Source organism: Drosophila suzukii, chromosome 2R (genome assembly GCF_043229965.1).
Source record: "Drosophila suzukii chromosome 2R, CBGP_Dsuzu_IsoJpt1.0, whole genome shotgun sequence".
In the NCBI taxonomy this organism is placed as follows: Eukaryota; Metazoa; Arthropoda; class Insecta; order Diptera; family Drosophilidae; genus Drosophila; species Drosophila suzukii.
In genome coordinates, this window is record NC_092081.1 from 1,375,129 (window position 1) to 1,393,040 (window position 17,912).

A 17,912-nucleotide genomic window follows, 5' to 3' on the forward strand; every position below is an offset into this window, starting at 1 on the left:
TGCCTTTTTATACCCGTTACTCGTAGAGTAAAAGGGTATACTAGATTCGTCGGAAAGTATGTAACAGGCAGAAGGAAGCGTTTCCGACCCCATAAAGTATATATATTCTTGATCAGGATCACTAGCCGAGTCGATCTAGCCATGTCCGTCTGTTCGTCTGTCCGTATGAACGCTGAGATCTCGGAAACTATGAGAGTTTCAATACTGGGATTAGGCACGCAGATTCCTGAGATTCCTGCGCAGCGCAAGTTTGTTTCAGTAGAGTGCCACGCCCACTCTAACGCCCACAAACCGCCCAAAACTGTGGCTCCTACAGTTTTGATGCTAGAATAAAATTTTTAACTGAAATGTAATGTTCTCATCAATACCTATCGATTGACCCAAAAAAAGTTTGCCACGCCCATTTTAACGCCCACAAACCGCGAAAACCTGTGACGCCCACAATTTTCATGCTAGATAAAAAATGTTAACTGAAATTTATTGGTCTCGACAATACTTATCGATTGCCACGCCCACTCTAACGCCCATAACGCTTAAATCTGTATACCGCCGGTAGGTGGCGCATTTTAATCTCGCTTTGCTGCTTGCATATCTCCATTTAGGTGAGTAACGGGTATCTGATAGTCGAGGTACTCGACTATAGCGTTCTTCCTTGTTTTTATTAACATTATTATGTCTGAACAATTCGACGTAAGGGTCTGCTGTATATAGAAATCTAAAAGAGCCCACATTCCTTGGAATATTAAGTATTATGCAAAAATACTATCTTTTGTTTTGTAAAGTTTATTTGCTTTCCAAATTTTTGTCTCAAATGGTTCAGGTATCCCAACCCGTGGGGATAGTTGAACCACCTATCAGGATAACACAAAAACTACAATTATATAAAAAAAGTGTAATTTATTTCTTTGTGCATGCCTTCTTTCTGTTCGAATATAAACATTGCACCTTTACAGCATGAAATCAAACATTACAATATTGCTATTTATTCTTATTTTTGTTTTTGTTCTTTCTTTTTTCGAAGGTTTTCTTGAGTTTTCTGATTGTGTTTTTCCGCGATCAATTTTTCTGCGACGAGTCTGTAGCAATGATACTCCTTCCTCGTTTTCTTCCCCGAGTCGTCTGTTTTCGTGGTTTAGCCTTTGGGTACCCTCTTAAGTCCTCCTGGTTCATGTATCCCCACAAGTCATTAGCCAATTAGAAGTGATTTGAAGAAAACATGAAATATTTAAACTGCGTGAGCTATCCGTGGAAATTTGCGTCTACTTACGATAAAATACAATTTTATGAAGTTCAATGCCACTGGCAAAGCACGATAAAATGTTTCCGAGAAAACGTTAGGTCACAATTTAAGCTGCAAGCGGCGAATACAAACTTCGATTAGCGATAAAAACGACAACAATCGTTTGACGCGACTGTGCGTGCGTGTGAGGTTAGGATATCGACTAAGTAAGCAACACACATATAGATGGCGCACAAAATCATGACAGAAGGTGAAATATTTGTAGTGGTTCATCTATCCCCGTGGTTCACCTATCCCCACTCTCCCCTACTAAATTCGTCGGAAAGTATGTAACAGGCAGAAGGAAGTGTTTCCGACCCCATAAAGTATATATATTCTTGATCAGGATCACTAGCCGAGTCGATCTAGCAATGTCCGTCTGTCCGTATGAACGCTGAGATCTTGGAAACTATAAGAGCAACTGGGATTAGCCATGCAGATTCCTGAGATTCCTGCGCAGTGCAAGTTTGTTTCAGCAGGGTGCCACACCCACTCTAAGGCCCACAAGCCGCCCAAAACTGGGTCCCCTACAGTTTTGATGCTAGAATCAAAATTTTAACTGAAATGTATTGTTCTCATCAATACCTGTCGGTTGACCCATTTTGACACGCTTACTTTAACAGCCACAAGCCGCCCACAAACTTCAAAAAATCGTAATTAAGAACGTGGATACCTCGGAAAATATCAAAGATAGAGAATTGGGATCTCAGATTTAGATTTCGTAGCCTCGTTCGCAGCGCAAGTTTGTTACGCGAATATGCCACGCCCACTCTGACGCCCACAAGCCGACCAAACCTGTGGCGCCCACAATTTTCATGCTAGATCAAAAGTTTTAGTCTCGTCAATACCTATCGATTGATCCGAAAAAAAGTTTGCCAAGCCCACTCTAACGCCCATAACGCCTAAATCTGTCTACCACCCACATAACCATATATTGAGATAGCGCTTTGCTGCTTGCATATCTCCATTTCAATTTGGTCCCATTAGCTGAGTAACGGGTATCTGATAGTCGAGGTACTCGACTACAGCGTTCTTTCTTGTTTTATTTGTTGTTTATATTGGAAGTCACTTAAATTTATTTGTTAAGCACAATTTTTTTACACAATAATTAATTACATTTTTATTACAACAGAAAGGATGCTTTTGATTTTTAAATTCATTCTCTGTTTCTTACCAATGATTGGTAAAACAAGCCACCTTTATAAACTGCAAGTGTTACCGATTTTACTTTTAAGGTGCTTGCCAAATTTTGAGTCTTTCACCACTGGTGGGTGAAAACTGCAGAGTTGTGGAAGGACCAAAATAAAAGGGATGATTATTAATTTATTAAAAGAGAGGGAGAGTTATCTTTTGAACCCCGCACAGGAACCCTTGGTGCAGCGTGATAAAGCTCAAGTGGCCTGCACTACAGATTACAAGTGCTAACACCGATCCCTTGTAAGGTTTAAATTACAGATCATAGTCTATGGCTCTAGATTAATTTACAGCTGTCACATCACATTCACAGAGCATACAAAAGCATTATATTTTATTTTTTTTTTAGTGTTCGTCTGAACACTAACAGTATTGCGTGGATAGTGTCACTGAGTTTTCGGTTAACTTTGATGAAGCGGCTATTTCCGCTAGCGCGCGGTGAAAGCTCGACCTACCCGTTTGATGTACCGTGGAGTGGCGGACTGTTATAGATCGTTATTCCAAAATGATCCGTCAAAATGGATCGAATGGTCTCAGAACTTAATAATTTTTAGTTATCACAGTACATTGTATCTATCCTGGGGAAAGAATTTATAAGCTGGTGAAGTGGAACTTTCACGTCAATCCGGCAATCGTTATTGACCGATATCCATTGGGTTGGACTAGTGCAAACTTTAATCGTTTGTCAATTGCCGTCAAAAACATTTTTCATCGATGGAGAAATGTCAACGTGCAGAATCTGGCCAGCGTAGCACAAATAAGGTGTTTCTCTCATTTTGTGTTTTTCTGGATACCCGTTATATTTTCCTTTGGAACAGACTTTGCAGTTGGCCACCACTTCATTTAGGATTTTCGTCATCTTTGGAAATAAATAGCAAGAACATGCTTTGCATTCTCTTGCGCTGCTCGGTGTGCTCTGTTACGTTCGGAAATGGCTACTTATCCGATACGTCGATATCGAGGTATTTGGATTACCGAAAGTCCTTGCTGATAGTTCTAAAAAACATGCACCCAAAAAAAAATCGTCATCAATATGCCATTATTTAGGTGTGAATGTGATACTATTGAGTGTCAAAAAATCTCTGATACGAAGAACATCTAATTGACACTATTTTGATCCTAGGTGTAGTGTCATTTTCACCCACACTTATCAAATTGACACTCAAAGATTTTTTTTTGGGTGAGGATATAATAGTCCGTCTGTCCGTATGAACGCTGAGATCTCAGAAACTATTAGAGCTAGAGTGTTGGGACTTAGCATGCAGATTTTTGAGCTTCCTGGGCAGCACAAATTTATTTCAGCATGGTGCAAAAAAGGTCTATAACACTAAACACTAACACACTAATATTTTGTATAAATTTAACTAAGAGTTTGTTCTTATTATCAATACAAACCTACATGCCAAAAAAAACTAAAAGTTGTTTGACCTCTGAGTTGACAAAGCCGCACAAATCTCTTAAATTCCGTTAGGCAATTTAAAATGAAAAATTGGCTATTTTCACCAAAAATATTAAAAAAACATTTTTCTCAACGCAAGTTTTTCCATAAATAGAATTTGCAGTGAATGGTTTTTTTAACTGGGAAGAGATGTTTATTTTATTTATATTCGGCCACTCAGGGGATTAGAGTGGCCGATTGGGATATTGGGATTAATGTCCATCAGTTCTGGTGCCCGATTATTTCCACCGTAGGAACGCTGTCCTTGGTTGGTTGAGGATCCCTGCTCTTGGTTGGCTTTGAAGAAGTAAGGATTTTGTTTGTGCCTAACCGAAGTAGACACTTCTGAGTCATGCCGCTGGACAAGGGGGTAATGAGCACATGACGCTGGGACGGGGACGCTTTGATGGCAGGAGGATCGCGTCGCGGCAATGGTAACGATGGTTTTTGCGTTGCCGAATATATCGGTGCTACTGAGCGCCTGGTATTGTCCCCAACTTGGCTACTGCTTGATTTTTTGGGTGCTGGTCATGTTGAGCACCCTTGGGTACGAACATTCTCCCCCCCATTGAGGGGTACCGTCATTTAAGGCGTGATGTCGGTCAGCCCTTGGCCGAATTGTGTAGAAACCAGCTAACAAATCATTGACCAAGGAGGATCTTTCCTTCAGCTGTGGATGTTTATGTTTGTGATTATTGATGCTGCAAGCAGAAAATAAAATACCAAAAATGGTCATCAATCGGGTCTTTTTTTGCATATCAATTTTGATCCCTTATGTTGCCATATCATATTCATATTTTCGAACATATGGAATTGATATTTTTGAACATGTCAACTTGGTATTTTTCATACCAGATTGATATGCGCACATATCAAAGTTGTGACCAAATTGTGGTATTTTTAATATCCAACTGATATGCTTTCATATCAAACTGATATGCTTTCATATCAAACTGATATACTTTCATATCAGGTTGATATGTTTGTTTTTACTTTTTTGCGTCCTATAAACAAATAAATATTGAAAACTCATAAAATCGCTGTAAATATTTATTTTTTATATATTTCGGATCAATTCTAAAAATAATTCCAGGACTTAGCAATAAATGACCGATCACGCTGTACTCGGATGCCTCCTGCAGCTTTGCATCAGCGCCAGGAAGTCCTTCTTCTGTCCTCGATAGAAGTTTTCCAGCGAAGTGGTGGACGCCAACTTGCCCAGTTCGGCATCTTTGACAGCCATTTTACTTGGTGTAGTGCAGTCTGTGTAGTCAGCCACCGAAAAGCACGTTACAGTGTCCAAGAAATAAATATATTAGAATTAGACAAACATCAAGTAAGTACAATTAAAAACAAGGAAGAACGCTATAGTCGAGTACCTCGACTATCAGATACCCGTTACTCAGCTAAATGGAGATATGCAAGCAGCAAAGCGAGATTAAAATGCGCCACCTACCGGCGGTATACAGATTTAAGCGTTATGGGCGTTAGAGTGGGCGTGGCAAATTTTTTTTTGGATCAATCGATAGGTATCGACGAGACCAATACATTTCAGTTACAATTTTTTATCTAGCATGAAAATTGTGGGCGTCACAGGTTTTTGCGGTTTGTGGGCGTTAAAGTGGGCGTGGCAAACTTTTTTTTGAGTCAATCGATAGGTAATGACGAGACGAATACATTTCAGTTAAAATTTTTTATCTAGCATAAAAATTGTGGGCGTCACAGGTTTTCGCGGTTTGTGGGCGTTAAAGTGGGCGTGGCAAACTTTTTTTTAGGTCAATCGATAGGTATTGATGAGAACATTACATTTCAGTTAAAATTTTTAATCTAGCATCAAAACTGTAGGAGCCACAGTTTTGGGCGGTTTGTGGGCGTTAGAGTGGGCGTGGCACTCTACTGAAACAAACTTGCGCTGCGCAGGAATCTCAGGAATCTGCGTGCCTAATCCCAGTATTGTAACTCTCATAGTTTCCGAGATCTCAGCGTTCATACGGACAGACGGACAGACGGACAGACGGACAGACGGACAGACGGACAGACGGACAGACGGACAGACGGACAGACGGACAGACGGACATGGCTAGATCGACTCGGCTAGTGATCCTGATCAAGAATATATATACTTTATGGGGTCGGAAACGCTTCCTTCTGCCTGTTACATACTTTCCGACGAATCTAGTATACCCTTTTACTCTACGAGTAACGGGTATAACAAGGAAGAACGCTATAGTCGAGTACCTCGACTATCAGATACCCGTTACTCAAAGGGAAATGGAGAATGCGCCACCTACCGGCGGTAGACAGATTTAAGCTTTATGGGCGTTAGAGTGGGCGTGGCAAATTTATTTTTGGATCAATCGATAGGTATTGACGACACCAATACATATCAGTTAAAATTTTTTATCTAGCATGCAAATTGTGGGCGTCACAGGTTTTCGCGGCTTGTGGGCGTTTAAGTGGGCGTGGCAAACTTTTTTTTAGGTCAATCGATAGGTATTGATGAGAACAATACATTTCAGTTAAAATTTTCTATCTAGCATCAAAACTGTAGGAGTTACAGTTTTGGGCTGTTTGTGGGCGTTAGAGTGGGCGTGGCAGTCTACTGAAACAAACTTGCGCTGCGTAAGAAGCTCAGGAATCTGTACGCCAAATCTCAATAGCCTAGCTCTCATAGTTTCCGAGATCTCAGCGTTCATCCGGACAGACAGACGGACAGACGGACAGACGGACAGACGGACAGACGGACATGGCTAGATCGACTCGGCTAGTGATCCTGATCAAGAATATATATACTTTATGGGGTCGGAAACGCTTCCTTCTGCCTGTTACATACTTTCCGACGAATCTAGTATACCCTTTTACTCTACGAGTAACGGGGATAATGAGATAATTACCATTTGCAAAAAAAAAATACACAACTTATGTAAATGCTTCACTTTTGTACACTTTCACTTTTCGTCGAATGTTAGAGTGACCGCGGCAATTCAGACAAAAAATAACTTTAGTACCATACTAAATACCATAAATACACAAAAAAATACGAAAGCACAGTCATACTTTTTTTTCGATGTTACGTTTGATATGAAAAACATGTCAAATTAATTAGAATTTATATTAATATGATGAAAAATCATATGAATTAGAAATGTTGATATGAATCCGTATCATATTGATATGAATTCGAATTAATTTGATATGTATATGGTGATATGTGAATATTGAGGAGACAATATCAAACGGGTATGGTTCCGTTTTTTCTCTGTGGCACGTCGATGGGAGTGGACCTTCTGCAACAAAGCTTATATATTTTTTGGTTAAGCCTAGTACTCAGATCGGCTAAGAGTTTCACTAGTCGAAAAATCTTATTCTTTGTAGTGTGACCGAAGTTTTCAAAGTTCACCCGCAATGCATGTAGCATGGTCTAACTGTCAAGCAGTTGGGTTTGAAATTTAAATTTAAAAAGGTGGAGTCTGCTGGTACACAAAGAAATTGAAATAAAAACAAGGAAGAACGCTATAGTCGAGTACCTCGACTATCAGATACCCGTTACTCAGCTAAATAGAGATATGCAAGTAGCAAAGCGAGATTAAAATGCGCCACCTACCGGCGGTATACAGATTTAAGCGTTTTGGGCGTTAGAGCGGGCGTGGCAAATTTTTTTTGGACCAATCGATAGGTATTGACGAGACCAATACATTTCAGTTAAAATTTTTTATTCAGCATAAAAATTGTGGGCATCACAGGTTTTCGCGGATTGTGGGCGTTAGAAAGGGCGTGGCATATTCGCGTGACAAACTTGCGCTGCGTATAAGGCTACGGAATCTAAATCTGAAATCCCAATTCTCTATCTTTGATAGTTTCCGAGATATCCACGTTCATAATTACGATTTTTTGAAGTTTGTGGGCGGTTTATGGGCGTTAGGGTGGGCGTGGCAAACTTTTTTTTGGGTCAATCGATAGGTATTGATAAGAACATTACATTTCAGTTAAAATTTTTAGTCTAGCATCAAAACTGTAGGAGCCACAGTTTTGGGCGGATTGTGGGCGTTAGAGTGGGCGTGGCACTGTACTGAAACAAACTTGCGCTGCGTAAGAAGCTCAGGAATCTGCACGCCAAATCTCAATAGCCTAGCTCCCATAGTTTCCGAGATCTCAGCGTTCATCCGGACAGACAGACGGACAGACGGACAGACGGACATGGCTAGATCGACTCGGCTAGTGATCCTGATCAAGAATATATATACTTTATGGGGTCGGAAACGCTTCCTTCTGCCTGTTACATACTTTCCGACGAATCTAGTATACCCTTTTACTCTACGAGTAACGGGTATAATAAATGGAATGTTTTACGAATGTTTTTATTTATGTAAATTAGTAGTTTAAAGCTACCTTTTCGTCCCACGGATGCTTCGCCATCTTTCCCGCTCCACCGCAGTCCAGCTCCGAGTCTCAATGGGCATATTGGACCTTGAAGAAGTGGGAGCCGGATTGGAAACGGGGTTGATCCGCTGATGCTGCAGGAAGTCGCCCAGCATCCTGGCAGTGGCTGACTATGGCTTCTCCAACTGTTCCTTAGCGGGCGCCCTATTTTCCTCCTCCCTATAGAAGCCAGCGGGTCCTCCAGCTCCGCTTAAGCTGCCAAGTAGCTGGTGGTGGTGGTGTCCGGAGTCCTAATGGAGAGGTCGTCGGAAATCGTATTACTGATGGTTCTGCTAAAAAGATACAACGCAACCAAATTCTTTTGGCCAGATCTTACTTTCTTTGCGAGGACGCGCCCGAAAGGATGTCCATGTAGAAATCGAAGTCCCAGTTGGCATTTTCCTTCCCACTGGGATTCTCTAGTGAATCTCATCCAGCACTTCAACTATTCTGCAAATTTGCCCCTTTTGTGGAATTGCTTCCTGTCGGTGAAATCCCGCAATAAAGGGCATAAGCTTGGATTTGGCGTCCTATTTCATCTGCTCTGACCTTCTGGATTCGATTTTGGGGTTTTCCTTCCATTTTTAATTTTTAGTTTCCACATCGCCTTTGCACGAACACCGCCAAAGATTAAATTTCCTATTCTTTGGGCCGCGGCTAACGGCGTTCATCGAAAATTCACTCGCAAAATCTGGTATTTTTTCTGGTATTTCCTTAGCTCATCTGAGTACCGCGCTGAAAAACAGACCCGACGAAAAGCGTTAGCCGCGTATTTGCCTCTCGCTCACTCCTATGGTTAGCTCGCGGTTTTCGTCGATCTGAGTACTAGGCTTTAAGTTTTTGAAATGTTGTACAGAAGTCAAAATTCTTGTAGCCCTTGTAGCCTTGTATGTAGCCCTTAGTTTTTCGGGGTTTGCGCCCTTTCCTTTCCTTTAGTATAAATGGTCCAGCGTAATCACAGCCTGAGTGCTGGAAGGGTAGAGCTTCTGTTATACGGATGCCTGGTAGATCGGCCATGAAATGGTGCTGCGTGGGTTTACGTAAGCGAAAACATTTGATGCAGTTGTGAACCAGATATCTTATCAGGTTACGCGCACCAAAGATTCAGTACTTTTGACGAGCAATTACAAAAAGTGCAGAAACTCCTGGATGAAGATTTGTCGTATGCTCGTGTTCCAAAATCATTCTTGTGATGCGGTTCGACTTCGGAAGCAGTATTGGGTGTTTTACATCAGCTGGTAATTGTGAGTTGTCCAGTCGTCCACCAACTCGAAGAAGGCCATCCTTGCAGATAATCGGCGAGAGCTTCAGCAACTGGGAGCGGCTGTAAAGTGGCTTGTTTTCCGTCAGTAGTTTGCGGTCTTCCATGAAACATATCTGAGCCTCTTGCAGGCAAAGAATGTGAGCAGCCTGAATCTCCTCAAAGCTGAGCATCTTTCCATTTGCCAGCGTTAGAGATTTAATGGCCTTGGTCTTTTTGAGCATCTTTCCATTTGCCAGCGTTACAGATTTAATGGCCTTGGTCTTTTTGAGTCAAAGCTTCGATTGATTACAAGGAGCAGCTTTCCTGTGCGGTTAATGCAATGGTCTTCACTTCTTCTTTGCCATGGTTTTCTAAATGGGAAGAACAGAACTTTTTACATGTCAATTTACCGCTAGCAAATGCATCTTGCAGCCATGAAGGTCCCATCCACCATAAGTCGAAATGGAGAAGGTCCTCCTTTGTGTTTACATGATGCCATGCGTTGCGGGGTAAGGCTTCAAGTATTTCTGAGGATCTATTGGCTACAAATGTTTTAAGCTTAGATGGTGGATATGAAAGCCAGGTCAAGACTATGGTTGAGTCACACCACGCATGTACTCCAATGGCCTTGTGTTGTAGCGCAGCCATGACTGATAAGATTAGTCGGCTCAGTAGCAAAGCCCCACACAGTTCAAGGAGCGACTCTGGTTTTTCCTGCTATGAGTAAAACAGATACGGTGCCATCTGCTCGCACCACTCTGCTATAGATGACTACGGAATATGTCTTGATGGAGGCATCTGAAAATCCATGCAGTTCGATGTGACGTTGTTTTGGACAAGCCGTGGCATGCGTAGATCTCGAAGGATGTGTAGGTCGTTACGGCATTTATTCCACCAGTCCGCAATTTTCGGAGGAAGCTCCGTGTCCCAGCCGAGATCGAGTAGCCACAATTCTTGGAACAGAATTTTAAACTGCACCACCACTGGCGATAGAATACCCAGAGGGTAAAAAATGCGTGCCACATCTAACAGCACTTGGCGATTGGTGTTTTTCGGACTTGTTGTAAGGCAAACTTTGTAGGATAACATATCCTCTTCAGGATTGCGATAAATGCCAAGAACCTTTGCAGTAGAATTGGATCCTTTGCTTTGTACTTCGGTTGTAGCGAGAGATCTGTCAGCGACACTTGATGAATTGGAAACCCATTTACCAAGTTCCATGCCTGCACATTTCATCAACTGAATCAATTCATTTCACGTACCATGGTTCCATGATGTGGCAAGTAAAAGCTCGGCCTTTTGTCAATGTCTTCTAGCGACAGTTCTCGCATGTGGCCCAACTGAAGATAATCTCGCATAAATTGCATATACTGTGAATACAGATGGGGTCTATCATTAGGCGGTGCTCTACACCCCTGAATCTTGTTAGCGCTCCTTGTAATGTATCCGAAAACTGTTCCTTGGAGTTTTTGATCGGAATTTCGACGATGTAACGCCCCTTAGAGTCCCGAGTGTGCGTCTTCACAAAGTGCTGTTCAACTTCATCGTCCTCTGGTGTTCCATGGAAATCCTGGTTGACATCCTCCAGCTCCCATAAGCGCCGTAGCGGTGTGTCAATGCTTATAGCCGTGGGCATTGTAGTTGTAGATTAACATCCGGTAGTAACGATAGACGTTATGACCCATCCAAATATGGTCGAAATGGCGATGATGTTGCCCTGGTTGTCGAACATCTTTTGACCGGTGAACACGGTCCAGACGTAGTCGCTGCCCAGGAGTATATCAACTGGCGCCAACGGCTGATAGTCAGAATCCGCATGCTCAAAAGCAGTGATTGCCTTGAGTGCTGAGGCGGCGATATCGTGTCTTGCCAACGTGAAGGTAATTTTGCTGAGTATGTGTGCACGTACCTTCATTGTGTGATCAGAGATCCTTGACTGCAAGTCCAGTGTGCCAGTCCGAGTGCCTGTACGCACCGCTCGGAGATGTACGACAGTTCCGAACCACTGTCCAAAAGCACTCGGCACACTTTTGCGTTTCTAACAAACACCAGAGCTGTTGTCAATGCACTTTTTCGTAGCCCTTGTGGCTGTGTTGCGGTTGTTGATCTGTTGCATAATGACTCAGCTGTGGGAGCCACTTGTGGGACGTAGTATCTTCGGGAGCGGTTGGTGTCTTTCTCCAACTCTTGAGTGTGTCGAAGTGACAGAGGCTTGCGAACTAAGAATATATGCATGTAGCAGAGAGTGGTGACGATTGTGGCAAAACTTTCATGTGAATTTGGATTCACACCTTCGCGACACATGTCCAGGCTCAAGGCAGTTAAAGCACAGTGATTTTGCCTTTACAAATGTGCGTCTCTGCTCGATTGACAATTCACCAAACTTTGAGCAGGCGTAGATCTTGTGATCCTTGGAGTTACACTTCACACAAGTGTTTGCTTTTATTGATACTAAAGCGTGTGACGATCGCTTTGCCTTGCCATGTTGTGGGCCAACCTTGAAGTCAATGTCTGACTCACTTTTGCTGAGCTCAAATTCCTCGCAACGTCGGTCTAAAAACTTAAGTAGATCATCCACAGACGGAGATTCCAGTTCCCGGCTTCCTTCGATCTATTTGGGACGGGTTTCAGCATCGATCTTGGCCAGAATGAAGTCCAGCAGTCCCTATTAGTTTGCCCTGCTGCATCCAGGCCGCGTACAATTTCGGTGGCTCCGTCCGTCACCTTGCGCAGAACCGTTACATCTGCTCTGGCGGTCGAAGGTAAGTTAACAAATGTCTCCAGCAGAGTGTTAACAATGTGATCCATTGTGGTTTATTGTACCGATCAATTAGGCAAGTCCAAGCAGCCTCGTAAGCTGCATCCGTTATTGGCATTTGTCGAATCAGCTGCTTCTCCAGTGATGTACGTTTTCAAGTAGTGCAACTTTTGTAGTGCTGTCAAATGGGCCTGCTATGGATCGTACTCTCGAAGATGTTTTTAAAGGCTGGCCACTCCTTGTAGTTGCCAGTAAATAGTAGCTTGATGTGGATTTTTGGCAGTTCATTATGCATTATATTTGCAACCGAGTTTGCCCTTAAAAGCGTTGCTTGGTGCTCATCCAAACGCTCATTGAGCTGCTGTTGTTGTTCCAAAAAACGAACTAGGATTTCGTTTTCCACTCCTGATGCCATTAATGCGTCCTCGTCAGGGTGGCCAGATTGTCTGAAGTGGTTGGCTTCTCTTTCATTCTCCAGAGATTCTTCACAGGTGCGTATGAGTTTGCGAACTAATGTGCTTGCTTGTAAGTACTTGTCCTCGTACCTTTCATTGTCGATGGCTGGATCGACGAACCTTTCTTCTTCGTCAAAAGGCCATTTGGTCGCTAATGGACTCGAATTCTTTCCATACGATGTTGACACTTCCAATGACACTTGTATTTCATCAAGCTCCCATTTTGATACCGCACGTGGATCTTGAGAAGCCGTTAGCAAACGCGTAATGCTTGCCTTCGCACGACTTCTAGCTGCCTTCAAAAGTTTAAGCTGATCCACGTTTATCAGTAACTAAATTTTGCTAGAAGGACCAAAGATATGGTGTAGAATAAAAACGCTTTATTTTCCTGTCCTGACTGTATTTCAATTATTCAATTATGTTTCTAAAGACAAAGTAAACAGTTTGTGCAATGGTCTACACAAAGTCTCAGCGCAATACCTAAGCACACATCCAGGGACTCCGTCAGGACCCGGAGAGTAGACTGGTTTGACCCTTTGCAATTCTAAAAGAAGTGAGCTTTTACTTATAACAGGACAACAAATAAAGTTTGATTTAGGAATGACATATGGGTAAGACTGATCTGGAGGACTTGATGTTGAATAGGTGGTTTGAAAAAACTGTGCAAAAAGATCGGCTATGGCTTGATCAGTGCTAGCAGCCGAATTTTCAAATTTAAGTGATGATGGGTAACTAGAAGATTTACGCTTTGTGTTAACAAAATTATAAAACTGTTTTGGATCCAGTGTAAACTGGGTCTTGCAACGAGCTAAATAGTTTTTATAACACTGAGCGTTAAGCACGGTGAAATCGGACCGAGCACTTAAGTATCGGGAAAAGGCAGCTTGTGAACCTGAAGCTCTAAACTTTTTGTAGAGTCTAGACTTTACATTTTTAAGTCGTGCCAGCTCTTTGTTAAACCACGGAGGTTGGTTTGAAATTTTAGGATAATACGTAGGAACGCATGTATCAAAAACTTCGTTTAATATGTTATAAAATTAATATTAACCGCTTCATTTATATTAGTACTTAAGTACAGATTGGACCAATCCGAGCAAGCTATAAGGCTATTAATGAGTGCAAAGTTCGCTTTACGAAAGCAGGGGATGCGTTTAGCTATTTTTTCAGATACTTCATACACTTTTGTACCCGTGTCAATAGTCAGCTCTAGCGTTGGGTGATAAGGGTCTTCTGGTAAAGTAATTGCAGAGGTTCTAGCTATGCAGACACAATCTGGACTGGAAACAAAGCATAGATCCAGTAATCGTCCTAAGAAATTTAATACATGATTTACTTGAGACAATGAAATATCAAGCAAACCGTCAAGAAAATCATGCTGCGTTGAAGGTAACAATATATTTGAGGTTTCGACGGTGGACCATGTCGCCCTAGGTATATTAAAGTCACCTAAAACTATTAACTGATCCCTATCTGATAGTTTACTTGAAATAAACTGGATAGCGGACAGATGATTCGCATATGTCGGGAATTCCGATGATGGCGGAATATATGAACATGTTATGTATATAGAAATACCCGGAAGGGATAGTTTTATACACAGAAATTCAATGTCATTTATTTCGTCGGACGTTATTACTTCAGACGTTAATTCTGAGTCAACTGCAATTAAAACTCCACCTCCACGTCGGGACGGACGATCAAGCCTGTAAGTTGTGTACTTACTTGGAAAAACTTCGGAACTTAGAACTTCCGGTTTTAACCAGGTTTCAGTAAAAACAATAACATGGGAAGACAAGGAAAAACTATCAGTATACAATTTGGTCAACTTACTTTGTAAACCTCTTGTATTCTGATAATAAAGCTGAAGAAAAGAATCTAGTTTTTTGAGATAGATGAGGATGTAGATGTGGATGGCTCTTTAAAGGGATTTCCAACTTCCTTTGAACGAATTTTCTTTTTTTTAGCTTCGTACTCTTTAACAAAAATGCCAACAGGCCAAAAATTGGCTGAGCACATAGTTGCAAAATGAGCACAGGGAACACCGATCTTAAAAGATGATACTTCCCTAGCATATGGAAAATTAAATCGTTCAACCTTTAGATCATCAATCTGAACTTTGTTACGGATATAGGCCGTAATGCCCAGCGATGAAAGGTCAGGATTTAGCCGAGAAACAAAAATTTGTTTCCGCTGCGGTACACAGGTGACTGTTTTAGGTACCACGCATGTGACAGGTTTAGGTACTACCGCATTTACGGCTGCACTACCAGTTTCATTCGGTACTCCGGACGTTAAGTCAACATGCGGCGTTGGAATTATTAAAGTATTGCTTATAGCAGATTTTTCGGGCGTCTCATGCGGCAAAATCTCGCGTCCTTTGCATTCGGAAACCGAATCTTTTTTAGCTTTCGATCTCAGTACCATTTGTGCGGCGGCTGAGATCGACTGCTGTGCTGCAGACCCCGGATCGCCAGAGAGAGTTACACTAGCGGCTACCGTGGGTTGTCTATCGACCGCGATCTTTTTACGCTTAGGAGAATCGGGCTCAGATAGCATACGGCTAGTGAGCTGCGACTCAAGCGCCACAAGCAGATCCGTATTTTTACGGCTGTTCCGGATTAATTCCGTAACAGTGCTTTTTGTAAGCCGCCTTATAGAGAGTGCCTGGGTTTCATAAGCAATGCATTCATCACAATAGTAGCGCAAGCCACTTCTCATGTCGATTGCATCGCGTAACAGGCCCGAATAGCCAAGGCATTTTGCATGAAAAATATTCTCACACGAATGGCACGGAATGCTCTGTTGTCCAGCCGAAATTAACGACTTGCATTTCTTTAAATTGCAGACAGCCATTATCGCGATATTCCGAACCACAGTGCCAAGAGAATAAAGCTCCGCAAGTAAAAGAGAGAGTTAGAGAGCGGGAGAGAATGAGCTGGAGTAAGTAAGCTGGGGGAGCGTAAGTTTTAGATGTTCCAAAAACAAAGTTATAAGCGGGAGTGCGGGAGAGCGGGTAACTACCGTTTAGACACTTACCGCTCCAAACAGCGTTTGGAAGAAAAGAAGAAGGCAATTAGAAAAAAACTATAACAACAAACACTGCACAGAGATTAGACGTGCAAACTAATTTTGTTAATTTAAACACAAAACAATCACTATGCACTCGCGAAGCGAACGGATGTTGTTAGGGACATAAAAAGTTATATAGACGTATGAAAATATGAATTAAACCCCGATGGTTTTGGACAAAAAGAACAAAAATTCGGAGCGCAAGACAAAAACACGACCGTTCACTGAAAGTTCTCTGAATGTTGGTGTTTCTTAACATATAACCTCCTACGCTTGGAAATAACATTTTTTAAATACGAGGGCAGTCCGATAAGTACTTGGCCTCACCGCCCGATGGCGTCACTATCGCAAGAGAAATTTACTATCGTGTAGTACATTCTCGTAGACGGCTACTATCGAGATTTCAACCGAACTCGGACTCGTAGTTTTGTTTTGAAAAATGGAGAAAGAGCAGTATCGATCTGTGACTCGATTCTTGTTTTTGGAAGGGAAATCGCGCAGCGAAATCAAAGAGCGCTTGGATGCTGTATACGGTGACTCTTCTCCTTCGATGGTGACCGTCAAAAATTGGTTTAACGAGTTTCTACGTGGTCGCAGGTCAGTTTTTGATGAGCCACGCCCAGGTGCCCCGAAAACGGCTACCACGGAGGATAACGTGACAAAAATCCACGATCTCGTATTGGCAGACCGCCGATTGAGGATACGCGAAATAGCTGAGACAGTAGGCACGTCAAAGACCGCGTGGGTCATATCCTGACCCTGCCGCGTTTGCTCACTCCGGACAACAAACGCTACCGTGAAACCACTTCTGTCGTATGGCGGGCTCTAGCGGTGGAACACGCAGCTTCACCGTTTACATATGTCCAAAATTGGTTGCCACGCTACAGCACACATACACACAAAAACCACTTACACATACATTGTGTACGCAATAATCGATATCTGACAAGAGAAACACTAAAGTCGATGACCTCGACTATTAGATATCCGTTACTCAGCTTAAGGGAGTGCGAGAGGAGGTATGAAGATATGCTTAAAACAACTTTGCTTTTTTCATTAACACACCTAGCCTAAAGCGCAACTTATCTTCTTCTTCTATTCCGCCCCTTGGCCTACAGCGCCAACTAGCCTATAGCGCCCCTAGCACAAAATGTTGATAATTACAAATCACGAATGTACATGTAAAATCTCAAACTTCTAGCTTTTATAGTTTCAAGAATATATATACTTTATAGGGTCGGAAACACTTCCTCCTACCTGTTGCATACTTTCTGACGAGTCTAGTACACCCTTTTACTCTACGAGTAACGGGTATAAAAACAGAACAAGCTCTTTCCCCGTTTCCAATTGCCGACTACTGTATGACAAAAAAGGCATGCTCACGCGTTCTCTATGTAGATTCAAACTCTTTGATATCGGCGATTATGCTTTTCCTGGATGAAATGGATAGACGAATTGGGCACCAATAGCATTTAATTGAACTCAGCGTCATTGTATAACAAATTTACCACATGAAAAAAAATTTTTCGATATGTAATCGTGTGCCATAGTTGTATATTGTGTTAATTAAGTAACTCTCCAAGCATCAAAATAGAATTTTATACTTAAGCCACAGACTCAAAACCCAAAATAAATGCACATACTTAGCTAATGACCGAATGTATATATTAACGAATACATATTTTAATAGGCTTAACAGATGCAAACATATGTGTACTGTAAATACATGAATTCCATAAAATTAAAGCGGTTAGATATTGTGCAAGCTTAGACCCCAAATGTTGATAGCTTGCAGACCATGAGGACACCAAATACTCAGGTACACCCAAAAACATTGTTCGAAATGTTTAAAAACGGGATCAAAAAGTGTGTAAGCCCGTTTGCTGACAATTCCTGAACGCGCTTGTTCATAAAATTTGGCCGAAATTTGCGATAGAAATGGAGATATGCAGCAAAGCAACTGTTTACAATTGCACACCGCGCAACAGCGACACCTAGAGTCGATTTCTTAATTTGTTTGTAAATTTTAATTTTCTACCGTTTAAAGAAAAATAAAT

General features: G+C 41.9%; 1 protein-coding gene and 1 long non-coding RNA gene across 3 annotated transcripts; both read right to left on the bottom strand.

The window, feature by feature from the left end:
• Window positions 1-4,948: 4,948 nt before the first annotated feature.
• On the bottom strand, window positions 4,949-9,165 carry LOC118878890 (uncharacterized). 2 transcript variants are annotated; one of them, XR_005015425.3, is made up of 4 exons: window positions 8,668-9,165; window positions 8,301-8,623; window positions 6,806-7,381; window positions 4,949-5,174 (listed from the first exon to the last, which is right to left on the bottom strand). It is a non-coding gene; the product is annotated as an uncharacterized lncRNA (long non-coding RNA). The 2 variants fall into 2 exon arrangements; XR_010653512.2 differs by having other exon boundaries at window positions 8,301-8,620; window positions 8,668-8,689.
• A 269-nt stretch (window positions 9,166-9,434) lies between these two features.
• LOC139352600 (uncharacterized) lies at window positions 9,435-9,815 on the bottom strand. Its single transcript, XM_070995299.1, has one exon. It carries the CDS (start codon window positions 9,813-9,815, stop codon window positions 9,435-9,437), a length of 381 nt encoding a protein of 126 aa, XP_070851400.1.
• Window positions 9,816-17,912: the final 8,097 nt, after the last annotated feature.

Bases quoted from the DNA above. Each gene is read 5' to 3' on its own strand.
- LOC139352600 (XM_070995299.1), bottom strand. From the start codon at position 9,815: ATGCTCAAAAAGACCAAGGCCATTAAATCTCTAACGCTGGCAAATGGA.